At 42.0% G+C, this 18,459-nt stretch overlaps 1 protein-coding gene across 1 annotated transcript; it reads left to right on the plus strand.

Moving 5' to 3' along the window:
* Nucleotides 1–2: 2 nt before the first annotated feature.
* Nucleotides 3–13,593, plus strand: CHMP5 (charged multivesicular body protein 5). The gene is made up of 8 exons (XM_052644614.1): nt 3–161; nt 968–1,072; nt 2,485–2,531; nt 4,884–4,977; nt 5,112–5,183; nt 9,749–9,857; nt 11,661–11,773; nt 12,909–13,593. The coding sequence occupies exons 1-8, from the start codon at nt 93–95 to the stop codon at nt 12,957–12,959; spliced, it is 660 nt and encodes a 219-aa protein (XP_052500574.1). The 5' UTR covers nt 3–92; the 3' UTR covers nt 12,960–13,593.
* The last annotated feature ends 4,866 nt before the right edge of the window (nt 13,594–18,459 follow it).

Raw genomic sequence — 18,459 nt, forward strand, 5'->3', positions numbered from 1 at the left:
GGGGGGCCGGAAGTCAAGTCGGAGAGGGAGGTGACTCTGCTTCCGTTTCTGGTTTTGCTACAGTGTTTAGGTTTTCTTAGCGGCTGTCCAAGATGAACCGATTCTTCGGGAAAGCGAAACCCAAGGCTCCGCCGCCCAGCTTGACTGACTGCATTGGCACGGTGGGCACTTAGACTTGCTAACTAGGCTCAGGAACCCTGACACCCCTTAACCCGTCCACCCCCGACTTCGGCGTCGACTCCTGGCTCCCGGGCCCATTACAGCTTAGCTCTCTCCACCCCACTTTCGTTCCTGTTACCCAAGTCATTGCTGACGCCACAAACCAGGGACCCCTAACCCATCATTGTTTAACCCTACTTGCGCCCCACCCCCTCTGGTGCTCAGTGCCGCGTCCACTCGGCCTAGACACCCTTACCACCTCATCCAGCCCTACTCCTCCCTCCTCTTCCGTCCCTCATCCTTCTCCGACGTCAGGAATCTCGGCTTGATATCCTAGCTCAGTATATCTGTAACCCAATCCTGGATCTGTTACACAAAATTCAGAACTCTAGCCCCTGTCATTAGGCCACCACCTTCTATCCAAGTGAATGGCGTTAGCTCTACAGCCCTAGCCGAGGTCCACTGGGCAGTAGCTCATTTCACACACTTTCTAATTGAGCCCTCTGCTGGCCTAGTCTCCAATTCTTGGGAAATTTCGACTCAGTCGAGTGATTCTCAAATTCTTTTTCTGCTCAAACACTTGAAGACGCCCCTGGAATATTAGAATCTAGGGGGGTGGAATACAGTTTAAACCCCGCCCCCCAGGATTTCGGAGAATCCCGCCTCCCCACAATTAGGAATTGCTGTTTTCAACCTTCACCATATGCTCTTTGTTTTTCCTTTCTTCCTCTATTCATTCCTCTCCTACCACTTTTCATGTCAATGTATTGCAATAACTTCCACTGCCTTTGATGTTTTTCCGCTGAAGGTGGACAGCAGAGCAGAATCCATTGACAAGAAGATTTCTCGGCTGGATGCTGAACTAGTGAAGTATAAGGATCAGATCAAGAAGATGAGGGAGGGACCTGCAAAGGTAAGGTAGACAGCTCCTGCAAAAGTTGTGACACCTTGATTTGAGTACCTGTGGAGGTAGGGCCTGTGGTAAGGGCTGGTGAGAAATATAGAAGAGATGCTCACAGTCTAGTAAAGCGAAAACACATGTGATGTTGTATCCTTCAGGGAGGAGAGTTTGCAGCGGGATATGAGAGGAAAACTGGGCCTTGACCTGGTGGAGAGATGTTGATCACACATCCAGAAACATGTATCTGGGAATTAGCATATTCTACTGAGAAGGTGGCAATCTGGACAGGACAGGCTGGGCCTGCTCAGACTAATGAGTTGCTTGGCTGGTCAGGTTAGGTAAATATAATAGACTGGTTAAGGAATAGAATGTTGGGGAAAAGTACTAGTGTTCTGTTAATACCATCACTACCTACTAGCTGTGACCTTTATAAAGTCACTTAATTCCTTATTTTCCTCTTCTGTTAAGGAAGAAACATAGAGTGGTGTATGTATGTGCATGGATTTGAGCTGCCTTTTTTCTCCCACCCCATCTCTGTAACTTATTAGGCATTTAAGTGAGAGCAAGTTACTTAGCATCACTGAACCTCAGTTTTCCAATCTGTGAAATGATAATATCTACTTTATAGCATGAGATTAAACAAGGTAATTCATGCGACCTATGTCAAGGTAATTCATAGCACTATGTCTAGTACATAGAAGGAGTCAGTAAATGTTAGGTATTATTATCATCTGTGAAGTAATAATACCTGCTTTTCTGTCTTCATTGGAGGAGACAAAGTGATTTATGAAACAGTATAGAAAGCGAAGTGACCAGAGGATTTTCTCTGCCATCGTAGCTGGATGGCATGGAGTGAAGAGTGACCAGAGGCAGGACAGCCCACCTAGACTTGAGGAGATGAAAGCCTAAACCGTGGTGGTAGTCACGAGAATGACATGAGAGGAATCAATTTGAAAGTGAGTTCTGAAAGTCTAACACGATGACAGTGCATGAGGAGACAACAGAGAGAGGAAAGGTAGGGTTGGTGTGACAGTGTTCAGCCTAGAGAACTGAGAGACTGGTGGGGCCGTTGTTAGTCATTTTCAAGGTGATAGCAGGTTGAAGAGATTGGGCATGGTGAGTTTGAGTGGAGAGCAGACTGTCCAAATTTGGAATCTCTCTAAGGCACCTGAATATACAAAACTGGCCCTCTTGGAGTAGAAATAATATGCCCCAGAAAAGGAAATGTACTGAGATGTGTGATGAAGAGACTGAGATGGGCTAGAGCTTAGAGCCCGCTTGGGAGGTAAACCGTCCGGGAGCCACCATGGCTATTGCTTTGAAGATGAGAGGAAGTAGGTATGTGAGTTTGAGGATATGGGAGGTTTCTTTTACCATTTGTATATTTTCTGCTTCCTTTCATTAAAATCTATTTTTCTTCCTAGAATATGGTCAAGCAGAAAGCCTTGCGGGTTTTAAAGCAAAAGCGGATGTAAGTTACATAAGTATAATCTCCTTTCCTCTAACAGGTTTAACCAAAAGGGAAATGGTCTTCCATTCCTTTAGATTTTCATACTGTTTTATAAGGGCTTCCCAAGTGGCACGATAGTAAAGGACCCACCTGCCAGAGAGGTAGACATAAGAGATGGGGGTTCGATCCCTGGGTTGGGAAGATCCCCTGGAGGAGGGCACAGCAACTCACTGCGGTATCCTTGTCTGGAGGATCCCAGGTACAGAGGAGCCTGGCAGGCTGTAGTCCATAAGGTTGCAAAGAGTTGGACACAGCTGAAGCGACTTAGCACGTATGCACCACTTTATAAGCATTCTTCAGTTAACTGCAAATTTCATTTACACAGTTAACTAGAATTTCTCCCCCTGCATGTTCAGCAACATCTGTTGCGCCACTGTCCATTTAAATAGAACTTTTTGCTGTGATAGGAGATGTTTTCTGTCTGTGCTTGTCAGTACAATAGCAGTTAGCCACGTGTGCCTATTGAGCACTTGAAACGTGGCTAGTAATGACTAAGGAACTTAAGGTCCAGTTTTATTTAATTTTAACAATTTAAGTAGCCATGTATGTCTAGTGACTTCTGTATAGACTTCCCAGATCTGTAGAGTTTGACTCTCCCATTTATGTAATTAGGATGTGCCTTTTAAAATTTCATTTGTTTGCCTGTAAAATTGGGAAACTTAAATATTTGTTCCCTCCCTTCAGAAGATTTAGCAGTCCTTAATTTGTTTTAGGTGACTATGTCCCAGTGTTTGAGCAGAAATCCAGCATTATCTTTGGTTCTTAACCTTGTGGGCTCTCCAGCTGATGAGACCTTCTGCAGGAGTGCAGGGGTCAGGTGGAATCAGCTGATAAAGAGCAGAAAGATTGTTGGTATCTCTATTCTTGTTTACAAAATGACTTGGTATAAAACATCAGATACCCTCTTACTCCTTTCAGATTAGACAGAGTTAGAAAATTATGATGCCTAGAGCAATGAGAGTGTGTAGTAAAACTGTTACCTCCTAAATTGGTAGCATCGCAATTTTTTAATTTAAAAATTTTTATTTAAAAACTAAAATTTATTTATTTTTGGCTGCACCAAAAATAAATAATAAGACAAACACCAGAAAGGTCTTTGTTACTTTGTGTGGGCTTTCTCTAGTTGCGGAGAGTGGGGGCTTCTTTTCTGTGCAGCGCGTGGGCTTCTCATTGCAGTGGCTTCTCTTGTTGTGGAGCACAGGCTCTAGGCATGAAGACTCAGTAGTTTCAGCTCACAGGTTCTAGAGAGTGGCTCAGTACTTGTGATGCATGGGCTTAGCTGCTCCACAGCATGTGGGATCTTCCTGGATCAGAGTTTAAACCCAAGTCCCCTGCATTGGCAGGTGGATTCTTATCCACTGGGCCACCAGGGAAGTCCAGCATTGCAATTTTTAAGTAGCTTTTTTTTTTTTAATAAAAGAATACATGTTCATTGTGGAAATTTGGCAAGTACATAAACATGAGTAGAAGAGAAAATTCACCAAGATTCCTATTGCCAGGAATAACCACCTGTAAAACCCTAATTTCTTACAATTTCTTTCTCTGCTTGTGCATATATGGCATATGTGCATATAATCTTTTAGAAGAAAAAAATGATATGTATTATATCAGTTATCCTTTTCTACTTAGTGTTGTAGCACAAGTATTTTTGTGTTTTTGGAAACATATTTTTTTAATGGTGTGATAATATTCCACCACCATTTGCCTACATCATTGACCATTTTTCTTCTGGTTGAATGGTTAGATGGTTTTCAAAGACTGTATAAAGATTATTGTGAGGTAAGTCTTTGAGACAGTATTATCAGTTCATGTAAAACTTCATTTAAAAAAATAGTTGGAGTGCCAAACAATATATTAATTTTAGATAAATTACCTATTTATGGATACAAGATTAATAAAATACCAGTCCTCAAACAGTTCGGTCTACTGGAAAAAATTTCACCTTATATACGAAGAACCTTACATGTAGTCTTGCTCCTTCCCCCTAAGAATTCTACTTCTGAGAATTTAGCATTGAAAATAATCTAAAACATAAAAACATATATTAAGACTTCTTAGCAATGTAGAAAACAGCAGTAATAATGTTAAGTGGAAAACAGTGTTACAGTTACAGTACATTCCAAGGAAGAAGATTGGAGGAACGTCAAATGATATTTGTTTAAGATGGATTAAGTTGTTTTTCTCATTTTTTCTGTATGTTTGTTAGGGTTTGTTGTTGTCTTTAAGAAGGTTCTTTTATCTAGCATTAAAGATACTTTCTTCCTTAAGAGTTCTATCTGCTTCACATTACCATTTTCATTTGACTCTGAAAAGGTACGAGCAACAGCGGGACAATCTCGCCCAACAGTCATTTAATATGGAGCAGGCCAACTACACCATCCAGTCATTGAAGGACACCAAGACCACGGTACTCCCAAAGCACTTTTTCCCATGGTTTCATTTTATTTTTGTACTCCTGTGCTCTTTTTCCTATAGTTTTTAAAAGACAGTTTAACCATCATGGCTTCTTAAGAAATGGTATGTTCTCTTTCCTTTTTTTAGGTTGATGCTATGAAATTGGGAGTAAAGGAAATGAAGAAAGCATACAAGCAAGTGAAAATTGACCAGATTGAGGTGAGATGTGTGCTGGTTTCTGTAGGAATGTACACTGGTTTCTCAAAGCATCCAAATGAATGTGTATGTGATGGGAAGAGCCCAGGAGAGGGATGGAATCTTGGGCCTCCCGTTTACTAATGGAGTAACTTTGGGAAAGAGCATCAGAGGTCCTCACTGTTAACCTAAGGATCCTAATACCACATGCAGTTATTATGCTGCTGCTGCTAGGTCACTTCAGTCATGTCCAACTCTGTGCGACCCCATAGGTGGCAGGCAGCCCACGAGGGTCCTCCGTCCCTGGGATTCTCCAGGCAAGAATACTGGAGTGGGTTGCCATTCCCTTCTCCAATGTATGCATGCATGCTAAGTCTCTTCACTCGTGTCCGACTCTATGCGACCCTATGGACAGCAGCCCACCAGGCTCCTCTGTCCACAGGATTCTCTAGTCATTATGAGGGTGAAATAAATGAGCTGGTGTATCTAAATGCACAATGACTGGCACATAATAAACGCCCTGTTTCCTTTTACTACTAACTCATTTAATGATCTTTAGTCTTGTTGCCTCAATTATAAAGTAGTGATGTTGCTGCTCATCTCCCAGGATTGTCCCCAAGTAACACTTGGGACAATATATATATTGATAATATATATAAAGTGTTTAGCATGGTTCCTGGTATAGAATTGGTTCCCTTTTCTAGTAATTCTCTCTAGATTCCCTGCCCACCCCCACCCCAAGTTTTATTGAGATACACTTGCTATAGAATATAGTGTAAGTTGAATGTGTACAGTGGGGTGATTTGAAATATATAGTGAAATGGTTACCACTGTAAAATTACCTCACATAATTACTATTACTTTTGTGATGAGACTATTTAAGGTTTACTCTCCTAGCAACTTTCAAGTATTATTAAATATAGCTGTACTTTAGATCCCCAGAACTTAGTCATCTTCTTTTTTAAGGTTATATTTCATTTATAGTTATTATAAAATATTGACTGTGTTCCCTGTGTTGTGCAGTATATCCTGATAGCTTATTTATTTTATACATAGTAGTTTGTGCCTCTTGATCACCTCCCCCACCATCTCTTGAGGTTTTTAATAATGTCCCGAAAATTAGCATTTCTTTTTTGAGATCATGTTTTAGCTGGGGTGGTCAGCCCTAGGAGCTCAGCATCTCTTAACTCTGTCAGTTGAGCAGCCTATTTGGCAGACAGGATTAGCAGAGGGAGTGGTGATGGTCAGAGGAGAAGGCGTCTCTGCACATACAATAGTGGTCTTTCTCCCTAAACACTAAGTAGAATGTCTCTTTCTAAGAGGGCAGGGACTCAGTTTTGTTCACTATTCCCAAGTGCCCCAAACAGTACCTGGCCTTCAGTTTATTTAATAATTGGTGAACAAATGAAGGAGAGGCTATTCAGTGCCATAAAGCGGTTCTGCCCCATTTAATCAGGGTTTGTTAGTTGAGTTCTTAGTGTGTCTCCAGCATCTTACTGATTCTGCACGGTGTTCCCTGATAGTTCCAGTCTTCAGTAAGTGAAGGTGTTCTTCCCATCTTGCTGTTTTCCAGCACCCCTCCTTATACTGCTGGGACCCTCTCTAATCCACCACCAGTTTCTGCTTCCAAGAATTCAGGCTTAGTGATAGAGATTCACTGAGAAAAATGTTCTGAGTATGCTTGCCTTATTTGTATCATATTATTTGATAATCAAACACAATGAACTGAATTTTATTTTCTACTTTCAGGGTTCCTTGTGTTTTAATTAGTGCTGTTTAATGAACAAAACAGAAATTTTGGTATTTCTGGTTTTCTCTATGTTTCTTCGTCTTTCACTTGTGGTTGTCTGGCTGTCTCACCACCTGATTTTCCTTCTCCTATCCCCTAATACAGCAGTCCCCAACCTTTTTGGCACCAGGGACTGGTTTTGTGGAAGACAGTTTTTCCACGGACTGGATGGTGGGCAGTGGTTTCAGGATGATACAAGCACATGACATTTATTGTGCACTTTATTTCTATTATTATTACATTGTGATTTATGATGAAATAATTATACAGCTCACCATAATGCAGAATCCATGGGAGCCCTGAGCTTGTTTTCTGCAACTAGATGGTCCCATCTGAGGGTTTTGATATGAGTCTGCAAGCAATTGATTTATTATGGTCTCCGTGCAGTCAAACTTCTCTGCTAATGATACTCTGTATTTGAAGCCACTCGCCAGCCCTAGCATCGCCACCTTAGCTCTACCTCAGATCATCAGGCATTAGATTGTCATAAGGAGCGTGCAACCTAGATCCCTTGCATGCACGGTTCACAGTAGGATTCATGCTCCTATGAGAATCTAATGCTGCTGCCACTGATCTGACAGGAGGTGGAGCTCAGGCAATAAAGTGAGTGATGGGGAACAACTAAAAATACAGATGAAACGTCACTTACTCACAGCTCACCTACTGTGAGGCCCAGTTCCTAACAGGCCATGGACCAGTACTAGTCTGTAGCCTGAGGGTTGGGGACCCCTGCCCTAATAGACTTGCTTGCATAATACGTGGAGAGCCCGTTTCTTTCTTAACTTTTTTGATGTGTATGGGTGTGTGTTTTTGACTGGGCTGGATAATTTGAATCCCATTTGTTTTCCTAAAATATTTCACTTGAAAAGCATTTTTATTGTTTTTTAGTGCTCATTTTGGAGAAGGAAATGGCAACCCACTCCAGTATTCTTGCCTGGAGAATCCCAGGGATGGAGGACCCTGGTGGGCTGCCACCTATGGGGTCGCACAGAGTCGGACATGACTGAAGTGACCTAGCAGCAGCAGCAGCAGCAGCAGTGCTCATTTTAAAACTTTGCCTCTACATGTGTGTTCTCCTATTTCTTTTTTATTTCCCAATTTCTGTGGTCCAGTCTAGTGCTTGTATTTGTTTTGTATTGCTTTTGTTTTTGCAGAATTGAACCTGCTAATTCTTCGTGATGATTTTTTTCCTGTGCCTATCCTGGAGTCTTGCTAGAAATCCTACTCTTTCTAATAGGATTATAAGATCCTATTAGATATAAAAAAATTTCAGATCACTCTGAAATTTTGGGTGACTTATCTTGATATGTAAAAGTCTAAAATAAGTTCAACTTGATTAGTTGTGTTATTTTCACCCTCTTAATTATTGTTTCAGCCAGTGCTTCTCTGTGTAGCAGACTGTTAAAATATATGCAGTGTGGTAGTTTGGTACTTGGAAACAGAAAGCATTTTCTTTTTAAAAAAGTATTTTCCTCCCTTTTATTTTCTATCCCTTATATGGAAAAACAAACCTCTAATTTGGGGGTGAAGAAGGAGTTTTAAAAATGTTTCACATTGCTCTGGAAATTCTGAAGAATAAGCAATGTTGATTTAGAACCTCTGCCAGAGTCATTCCCCTCTGTGTGGAATTTTCAGCATATGAAAAGATTGTTCTGCACATCCTAAACATAAGAGACAATATATAATATGAAGTGTTTAGTGTTTGACACATATTATGACATGTTATTACAATAAATCATTACCTGTGAAGAATGACTATTAATAACCTTATTTTATAGATGAGCAAATTAAGCCTAAGAGACATTACTTTTTATTGAATATTAAATAAAACTTTTGAATATTGAGTAAAACTTTAGCTTGGTTATGTTTAACCACAGTCTGCTCTTCTTACCATTGTACTAATTGCCCTTTATTACGTTGGACCACTTCTCAAATGGGTTTTACATTCTTGGTGGCCCTTTAGTTGGAGAAGGCAATGGCACCCCACTCCAGTACTCTTGCCTGGAAAATCCCATGGACAGAGGAGCCTGGAAGGCTGCAGTCCATGGGGTCGCTGAGGGTCGGACACGACTGAGTGACTTCACTTTCACTTTTCATTTTCATGCATTGGAGAAGGAAATGGCAACCCACTCCAGTGTTCTTGCCTGGAGAATCCTAGGGACGGAGGAGCCTGGAAGGCTGCAGTCCATGGGGTTGCACAGAATCGGACACTACTGAGTGACTTAGCAGCGGCCCTTTAGTAGTTTCCTAGTTAAGTACAGACAGATTATTCCCAGATGATTTATGCCCTCAGTCCATTTTTCTCACCATCCTTGTCTCAGATATCAAGCCTATCCTGGCCCACTTCTGTTTCGCCACGTAGGGTGGGCCCAGCACAACTTGTTGCACTATCCAGTTGTTTCTGCTACTGCTTCCTTACCCTCCACACTGCAGTCAGTTTTTGGCTGACTCGAGAAGCATAATTTGCTTGTCTCAGTTACCTTCTTTTCTTTTAACTTGAAGATTTTTGATAATGTAGATGTTGCTTGATTTCCTGTTTCAAGCAAACTTTCTGTAAAGAGAGAGATGGGCATCTCTTCTTACAATAGCAGTTTGATTTTCCACGAAGCATCTTAAATTCAAATGCAAGGTTAGTAATTCTGTTCTTTATTTTTCAAGTTTACATTTTTACCACCAAAAATAGGGGAAGATTACGTGGTCCATGGCTTGTTTCTAAGATTCAGGGGAGAGAATAGAGACCGGGTAGTTAGAGAAAAATGGTAAGAATTGAATAAAAATCCTGTCATCTATATTTTTGTAGGATCTACAAGACCAGCTAGAGGATATGATGGAAGATGCAAATGAAATCCAAGAAGCACTGAGTCGTAGTTACGGCACCCCAGAATTAGATGAAGATGACCTCGAAGCAGGTAAGTTATAGGAAAAGCAACGTATATGTAGCCTAGCATCTGAAAGGAACAACTGTCAGGGATTTTTTCTCCCAAGCATTAGAGAAAATTTCTGTGAGGGTTCCCTGGAAGTTCGTCTGTGGTACAAGCTCTGGGCACAGAGCTTGGGCGGCAGCCACATCAGACCGGCATACCTCACCAACTCTGAGGTGGACAAGCTCTGAAGGAACATCCGGGCAAAGGCCTCCACTGACCTGGTGCTTGGTAACCAAACACTGTCATTCCCTGCCATTTTCCTTTTGATTTTTTTCTCTTCATTTTCCTGCTTGAGTCCTCTTCCTCCGAACAGTAAAGCCGATCAAGAAACAGTAGTTGGCAGATACTGATATTTAGTGTGCACCAGTTACTATATGCCAGGCCCTGTGTTAGATGCTAGGGATTCAGCGTTGAAGAAAACAAACACCATCCCTGCACTCCTAAACCTTCTCTTCTAGTTTCTAGTAAGAAACTGCATGAGTTATAAGAGCACAGACTGACGGAAAGTAGTAGTATGGGGTACCATAGGAACATAGAGGAATCCAACCTAGTTGGGAGTCAGGGATAGGCATAGGACCCGAAGGATTAGCAGAGGTTAGCAAGATGAAATGGAAGGGGTTGTTAAGAAGTGGCCTCATGGAGGGTTGTTTAGAAACTGTTGCTGTAGTCCATTTAAGACATAATGGTGCCTGAGACTAAGGCGGTGGCAGCAAAGACAGGGAGAGGTGGACATACTGAAGAAATTTTAGAAGGTTGAATGGACAGGACCTAATGATTGATTGATTGATTGGATGTGGAGATAGAGGGAGATGTCAAAGATGTTTGTCAGTTTCTAGCATGAGTAACTGGGTTTTCTGTTGGATGATTGCCCTGTCCCATTACTACCAATCTCCGTGTTCTTGTTTTGACTAGACCTCCCCTGCCCCTTCTCTCCCCTGATCCTGTTTATTTCTGTTTCCTTATTTCTCATCTTGGGTTTCCTCTGATGAGTTTCCGCCTGCTGTTGCTATTCCCCTGGTCACTTCCGACTTTGTCATAGACTTAGTTTTAAAGCCTGATCTCATGGCCTGGTCACTCCCTTTACAACAATCTCATGCCTTCTCTCACTGGCTGTTTTCAAGTTCATCAGTAAATGGAAAAGAATTTTTTACATTTGTTATTGTCAGGATTTTCTAATTTGAATTGGCCTACTAATAACTCTACAGTCTTCTCATGAATATTAGGGCCTTATAAACCTGTGGGAAATAGTTGTTTTATTTTTGTTTTTCATGGACTTTTTTACCACCCTAGCTTCCTTGAAATAGCCATCTTTTATTTTGAAAATAGAAATTAATAATCCCTTCTTTGTTTTTAAATTTTCATCTTATTTCAAATAATTTGGCTGACTTTCTTACCATTAACTGCCAATTTTCTTTTTTTCTTTTTCTTATTTATTTTTTTAATTAAAGAAATGTATTTTTGGCTGCACTGGGTCTTCATTGCAGTGCACAGGCTCTTTATTGCTGAGCACAGGCTTTCTCATTGTAGTGAACAGGAGCTACTCTGGTTGTGGTGCACGGGCTTCTCATTGTGGGGGCTTCTCATTGCCAGCCACGTGGGCTCAGTGGTTGTGGTGCATTGGCTTAGTTGCCCTGTGGCGTGTGGACTCTTAGTTCTGAGACCAGGGATCAAACCCGCATCCTCTGCATTGGCAGACGAATTCTTAACCACTGGGCCACCAGGGAAGTCATCCCTAGCCTCCAATTTTTTTGCTTACATTTTTTTGAAATGTTGACTGTTTTAACTTAGAGTTGGATGCACTGGGCGATGAGCTTCTGGCTGATGAAGACAGTTCTTATTTGGATGAAGCAGCAGCTGCGCCCGCAATTCCAGAAGGTGTTCCCACTGACACGAAGAACAAGGTGAAAGCTTTTTCTGTTCATATTTTCTGTGCAGAATGGTAAAGACTTTATGCTTAATCATCAGCCTGGGAATCTAAAAGGTATTAAGAACAAGGAAAGACTGTCATTATTTTGGGAATCCTTTAAAGCCCAGTTTTCTATGTTGGACTGTGGTTAGTCTTCCCCTACTTTACCCCCCGTTCCTCCTTGAGCCTGGAGTTGTCTTAATCTTTTTCTTCTGCCCATGCCATCCACACCACTCTGACCACTTGAAGGTGCCAGTGCATAGGTTGTTTTTTCTCAGCATTCCTGAAATCATTTTTATTAACACTACCATAGCTCATCTTTTTAAATCCCTGGTAACAGGTTCCTGAAGCATGTATGTTATTTCCATGTTTAGAAGATCACAGATTACTGATTTAAATGTGCTGTTGAGCTGTGATTTCTGAATTGATAGTCACTGCCTGTGAGTGCATGCTTAGTCGCTCAGTCATGTTTGACTCTTTGCGACCCCATGGACTATGGCCCACCAGACTCCTCTGTCCATGGGATTCTCCAGGCAAGAATACTGGAGTTGGGTTGCCATTCCCTTCTCCAGAGGATCTTCCTGACCCGGGGTCAAACCTGGGTCTCCTGCATTGCAGGCCGATTCTGTCTGAGCTACCAGGGATGCCCAGTCACTGCCCAGAAGTCTGTAGTAAAAGTATGATATGGCAGTGACTCCTGTCCTAGGGCACCACTCCTTCGAGGATTGGTGAGGCTACAAAAGGTATTGGTTCACTTTAGGGACCAGAGTGAAAGTGGGAATCTGGAGGCGAGTGCTCACTCCGCAGCCTTCACTCGACACTCCTTAACTCCTGGATACTCGCAGCCCCCTCTCCCCTTTCAAGGTTTACTCTAAAGTTTCTCTCTCTCTCTCTCTTCCCTTACTCTGCAGAGTCATCCCTTTTGATCCCTTTCATTTCTTTTCCTGGTTTATCACTTGCTACTTTACCTCTCTTGAAAAAAAGGTTGTTCTCATCTTCTCAGTGAGATTTTTGTTTTCATTGATTAACCACTTAGAAATAAATTTTGACCACTAAATGTCTGAAATCAGTTTTTTTTTTTTTAAGTCAGTTGGAAAGTAGTGACACTGAACAGTTCTTTCTTTTCACAGGATGGAGTCCTGGTGGATGAATTTGGATTGCCACAGATCCCTGCTTCGTAGACTTTCATCATTCAAGTATATCGTGTAAAATAAATGCGTATTCTGGGACTGGGGAATATTTATCTTTCCAAGTTTGCCATAACAGATTTAGGTTTCTTTCCTTTCCTTGGAGGAAAAGTTAATTATTTTGCTTTTTTTTTTTTCCTATAAGAGACTCATTGCTTGGAGGAGGCTTTCTTGATACTAAATTTTTATTCCTTTTCTGTTATGAAAGACTAACTTAAAATTATCATTGGATATGTCCATCTTAATTCCTTAATAATAATAATTTTGAAATAAAACCAAGGAAATGGAAATCTTTTAAGTTCTGTGACAGCATATCTCCACAATCTCAAACTGACCTGATAAATCGATGGCAAAGATGAGAATGGTGGGACTGTCCATATTATGATTCAAAACCGTTTTCTCTTGTGGTGTTATAGGTTGGTTATAGTGATGGCCTTTTTAGGTGAGTTTTGTTCTGTCTTGTGAGTATATCATTACTGTGTCCAGTATTGGAATGGAATTATCACTACTGTACCATGGGTGGATATTTTGATTCTGTGGTTTGTTCAGTATTACAGCTGACTGGTAATCAATAATGAATATTTCTTGATATTTAATGTATAGGACATTTATTTATACTCAATAAATATTTTTCAAAAGGATATTATTTTAAAAATATTACCTCAGCTTGAAACCTCCACTACAGAAACCAAGTTTAATATAATTTTAATGTCAATTCCTCTTAAAAACTACAGAAATCAAATTTAACTGGCAGCATTGTGGTGCTGTGGTTGATCCTCAGCCTTTTTGACACCAGGGGTTGGTTTGGTGGAAGACAGTTCTCCCATGGGGGCTGGGGTGCTGGGGTGGGGTGGTTTCAGGATGACTCAAGTGCATTATGTTTATTGTGCATGTGTACTCAGTCGTGTCTGACTCTTTGCAACCCCATGAACTGTAGCCCAACAGGCTCCTCTGTCTATGGAATTTTCCAGGCAAAGAATACTGGAATGGGTTGCCATTTCCTCCTACTCCAGGGGCTCTTCCACACCAGGATTTGAACCCGAGTCTCTAGCATCTCCTGCCTTGGCAGGTGGATTCTTTACCACTGCATCACCATTTATTGTGCCCTTTATTTTTATTATTAGTAAAGCAACTCCAGATCATCAAGCATTGGATCCCAGAGGTTGAGGACCCCTGGTGTAGAGGAAAGAGTAAGGAGCAAATCCAGGCTTGGGCCCGGGGTCTGCATCTAATAACTCTAAGTAGCCTACTCACACCTCTCAACTTCTATTTCCTTACTAGTAAAATCATGGTTACTTCATGAGGCTTTTGTGAGTAATAATTGAGTTAATTGCCTTGAGTACTTTGTTAACTGCCAAAGGTATTATTAACAGTATGAGGGAATTATTAATAATAAATTAATAATTATTAACATTAAAAACAGGGGTTGGGAGTTCCCTGGTAGTCCAGTGGTTAGCACTCAGAGCTTTCACTACCACAGCCCTTGATATAGTCCCTGGTCAGAGAACTAAGATCCTGTGCAGCCAAAAAAAAAAAAAAAAAAAACCCAGGGGCCTCATTCCTGTTTTGGGAGGTGCCTGGAGTGCTGCAGTAAGTCCAAATTCTCGCCAGATTTCAGGATCTTAAATGACCCATCCTCCCTTCTGCCAGCCTCGCTGGGGGCCTCACAGTGTCACTTGCACCAGCCTTTCGTGTGTCAGCAAAATCAATAAACATTTCTTGAACACCAGCTCCGCAGAGTATACCAACCCAGGGGATGCCAAGAACAGTCACAGCTCCTTTCTCACAACTTTACTGTCTTGTTATAGGTGAGAATGGAACACGGATGTAACCCTTTCCCACCCCACCAACCTCACACTTGCAGAAAGCTTCCAGTGGCACAAACATTACACTATTCATTACCTTCTTGAAACCTTCCTTGGCTTCCTGACAAGTTCTCACTCAGCCCTTTAGATATTTCTTCCATTGTTGTTCCTGTCTTGGACTTCTTAGTCTTCATAGTTTCCCTGAGATACCTCATGCCCATGATTTTAACTATTACCTATGAACTAATGACTCAAAATAACTCACTAACCCAGACCCCTTTACTTATTATTTTCAATTCTGGGTATTCCTAATTAAATGTCCTACCACTACCTAGAACCTAACATCCAAGTTAAGCTCATTACCTTGAGCTCACAGTCAGCATTCTTGCTGTGTTTCATATCTTGGTACTGTTCAATCTCTGACCCATATATTGCCAGTTTTAATAAGTGATATTTAGTCCTCCAGCTAGACTTCTTTAGTACATTGGATACCAGTGAACAATCATTCTATCAAAATCACTCTTCCCTTGGCTTTTGTGATGGTACTCTCTCTGGTTCTCCTGTTCTGACTATTCCACTATTCCTTCTAAGACTGCTGGCTGAAAGCCTCATCTCTCCAGCCCTGTAATGTTAGTGTTCCTCAGGAGTCTAGCCTTTAACCACCATACTTGTTTGTTTGCTCACTTATATTTAATAATAATCTCAATTATTCTCATGGCTTTAACTGTGGACTTAGAAGGCTATACAAATCTATACTTGTATCCCTGGTCTTGCCCCGGAGTTTCAGAATCCTATGTATATCCAGCTATCGCCTGACAGTTATTTGGATGTTCTAGAAGCCCACAGACACTTTACATTCAAATGGCCAAGACACCCATTGTCTCTCCCCCCAGACCTGACTCTCCTGTTTTGTGTGCCTCAGCTAATGGAACCATTATTCTCCATCATTCAAAACAGAAAGCTCTTGAGTTGTCCTTGATGCCTACATTTTGCCTCATCCTACATATTTGATTATAATTATTAAACTCTGCTTTTAACCCCTTAATGTTTCTCAAATCCAACGCCTCCTTTCCTCTCACAGCTGTCTTTGGCTTGGACACCCCTCACGTAGTCTTCCCAGATAAATGACCTGCTTTCTCCTCTTGCATGACTTCACTTCTTTGAGTCCATTCATCACACATAGCTGTACTGATCTTTCTAAAATACGATTCTGACCATATCATTCTCTTACTTAAAGTCATGGTTCCTGACACCTCCAACAAGACGTAAAAAGCTGAGTTGGCCCCCGTCTCTCTGTAATGGTTTATTGCGTAATCTCTTCAGAACAGAATTCTCTTTCATATAGAGCAGCAGTCCCCAACCTTTTTGGCACCAGAAACCAGTTTCATGGAAGACTAAATCAGCTCCACATCAGATCATCAGGTGTTATATCCCAAAGGTTGGGGAACCCTGATTTAAAGAACTGCTTCCCTGATTACAAATGAGTGATTATTGTGAAAATACCAATTAGAGTAGCCCTACTTTTATTTCTCTCCTATGGGAGTGGGCTTGTAACCAGGCTGTGCCTATTGAAGTTCGTATCCCAAATTTTATAAATGGAAACTAGGGGAAATGTTTCCTTTTAAATGTATATCTATCTACCTACCTACCTATACATATATATATATCAATCTGATAAGTTTGAGATATTGAGTCTAGAGAGTAGCCAAGAGGCAGAATGAAAGAATCCTCATGCCACTGAGCCCTGACTTCTTGAGATTCTCAGATGGCTCCAAGTCTCTGCAGCTCTTCCTTTAGCTCTGTGAGCTGAGAATTCTGCCAACAAACGCCCTTTTCTATTTAAACTGATTGGACATGGGTTCCTGTCACTTGCTAGTAAGAGTCCTGAAAATTTTCTCTGTAGCATCTGCTTGTTAGGCTCTTAATAACTGTTTCCAGTTCCCCTGCATCTGCCATACAGTCATGATTCTCTGCCTCTGCTGTTTCCCCTCCCTGGAGCTGTACGTGAGCAATGGGTTCATGTGCCCTTGGCACAGAAAGTCAAACTGACAGCAGGTATCGGCAGCAAAATCAGGGTTTATTGCAGGGCCAAGCAAGGGAGTGGGAGACAAGTCTCAGATCCACTCCAGCTTGATCTTTGAGTTCCTTTTTAAAGGAGAAGAACAAAGGAGCTGGGGTTAATCATCATTTTGTGACTTTTTTTGGCTGTCCTGCACAGCATGTGGGATCTAGGAAGCATGATCTTAAGCACTGGACCACCAGGGAAGTCCCTTGTGACAGGTCTTAACTGTAGTTTTCAAAAGTCAGGATACCTATGGTTTAGGAGTCTCTGGTCTGGTGGTCCATGACCTGGGGGGTGGGGGCGGTTGGGGTCTATTAGTTCATTTCGCCCTGGAAAAACAACCTGAGTCTGTATGTTAATGATGTTTTCGACAACATGAATTTTAGTCATCTGACTCTGGTTGAATAGTGTTCAGTTAGCACGGGATTGAGGTCAGAGGGAACAATACAGCAACAAGGTTTTGGATAGAGAGGTTAATCATAAACTCAGTAGGGGAACTGGACTTGGTTTCAGAGGTTCCTTAACACCTTTGTCATTCTGCTAATTCTTGCAGTACTGGAAAAGACCAAAAGTGAGGCCCTGGTCTTTGTCAATCCCAGTGAATTTATCTAAGTGGAGAGGATAAATGCTGTGGTGAGAATCCCAGGGATGGGGGAGCCTGGTGGGCTGCCGTCTGTGGGGTCGTACAGAGTCGGACACGCCTGAAGCGATTTAGCAGCAGCAGCAGCAGCAGCAGAGGCCCTCTGGTGGTCACTGCTGTAGTTCCCACCAATTAGCATTGCTGTCAGTATCTTACCTGTTAACCATTACAAGCAGAATTGAGGGCAGATGGTCTCCTTACATTGTAATCTAGCAGCTCTGGGAGTTTAACAATGGTGGAGGAGATTAGAAGATCCAACAGAGAGAAGTTTGGCTCTTCTACCTTTTTTATCCGTATCCCTTAGTTTTCTTTTTCTACATTCTTGTATCACCGAAGGCAGGCTTCCACGGTGGCTCAGTGGTAAACGGTCCGCTTGGCAAGCAGGAGACTCGGGTTCAGTCCCTGGGTTGGGAAGATCCCCTGGAGAAGGAAATGGCAACCCGCTCCAGTATTCTTGCCTGGAGAATTCCATGGACAGAGGAGCCTGGCAGGTTATAGTCTGTAGGGGTGCAAAGAATCAGACATAACAGTGAGTAAACAGCAGCAGCAGCGTATCACCTACAGCAGCGGTCCCCAACCTTTCTGGCACCAGGGACTGGTTTTATGGGAGACAGTTTTTCTGGGGAGGGGGGGTAGGGGGAGGTGGAATAGTTTTGGTTTTAACCTGCTGCTTACCTCCTTCTGTGTGGCCTGGTTCCTGACAGGCCATGGACCAGTGGCGACTGGGGACCCAACCTAGGGAGCTTGTCTGTATGTTTGTTTTATAGATTCTCATGTAATACATCTAGATACATTGTGGGCACTTGAAGTTTTAAAAGCTCCCCAGGTGTTCTCGTGTGTAGTCAGTGAACCACTGCCCAAGGGTGCCTGATTAGGCTGAACCTGTTTTCAGCAGTCTGATGCCATAAATTTCTGCAACAAAGAAAGTGAAGTCGCTCAGTCGTGTCCGACTCTGAGACCCCATGGACTGTAGCTTACCAGGCTTCT

This window comes from Budorcas taxicolor, chromosome 8, assembly GCF_023091745.1.
Source record: "Budorcas taxicolor isolate Tak-1 chromosome 8, Takin1.1, whole genome shotgun sequence".
NCBI lineage: Eukaryota > Metazoa > Chordata > Mammalia > Artiodactyla > Bovidae > Budorcas > Budorcas taxicolor.

Bases quoted from the DNA above. Each gene is read 5' to 3' on its own strand.
- CHMP5 (XM_052644614.1), top strand. From the start codon at position 93: ATGAACCGATTCTTCGGGAAAGCGAAACCCAAGGCTCCGCCGCCCAGC. The intron at 162-967 runs GTGGGCACTTAG...TTTCCGCTGAAG, and splicing joins TGACTGACTGCATTGGCACG to GTGGACAGCAGAGCAGAATC. The intron at 2,532-4,883 runs GTAAGTTACATA...GACTCTGAAAAG, and splicing joins GTTTTAAAGCAAAAGCGGAT to GTACGAGCAACAGCGGGACA.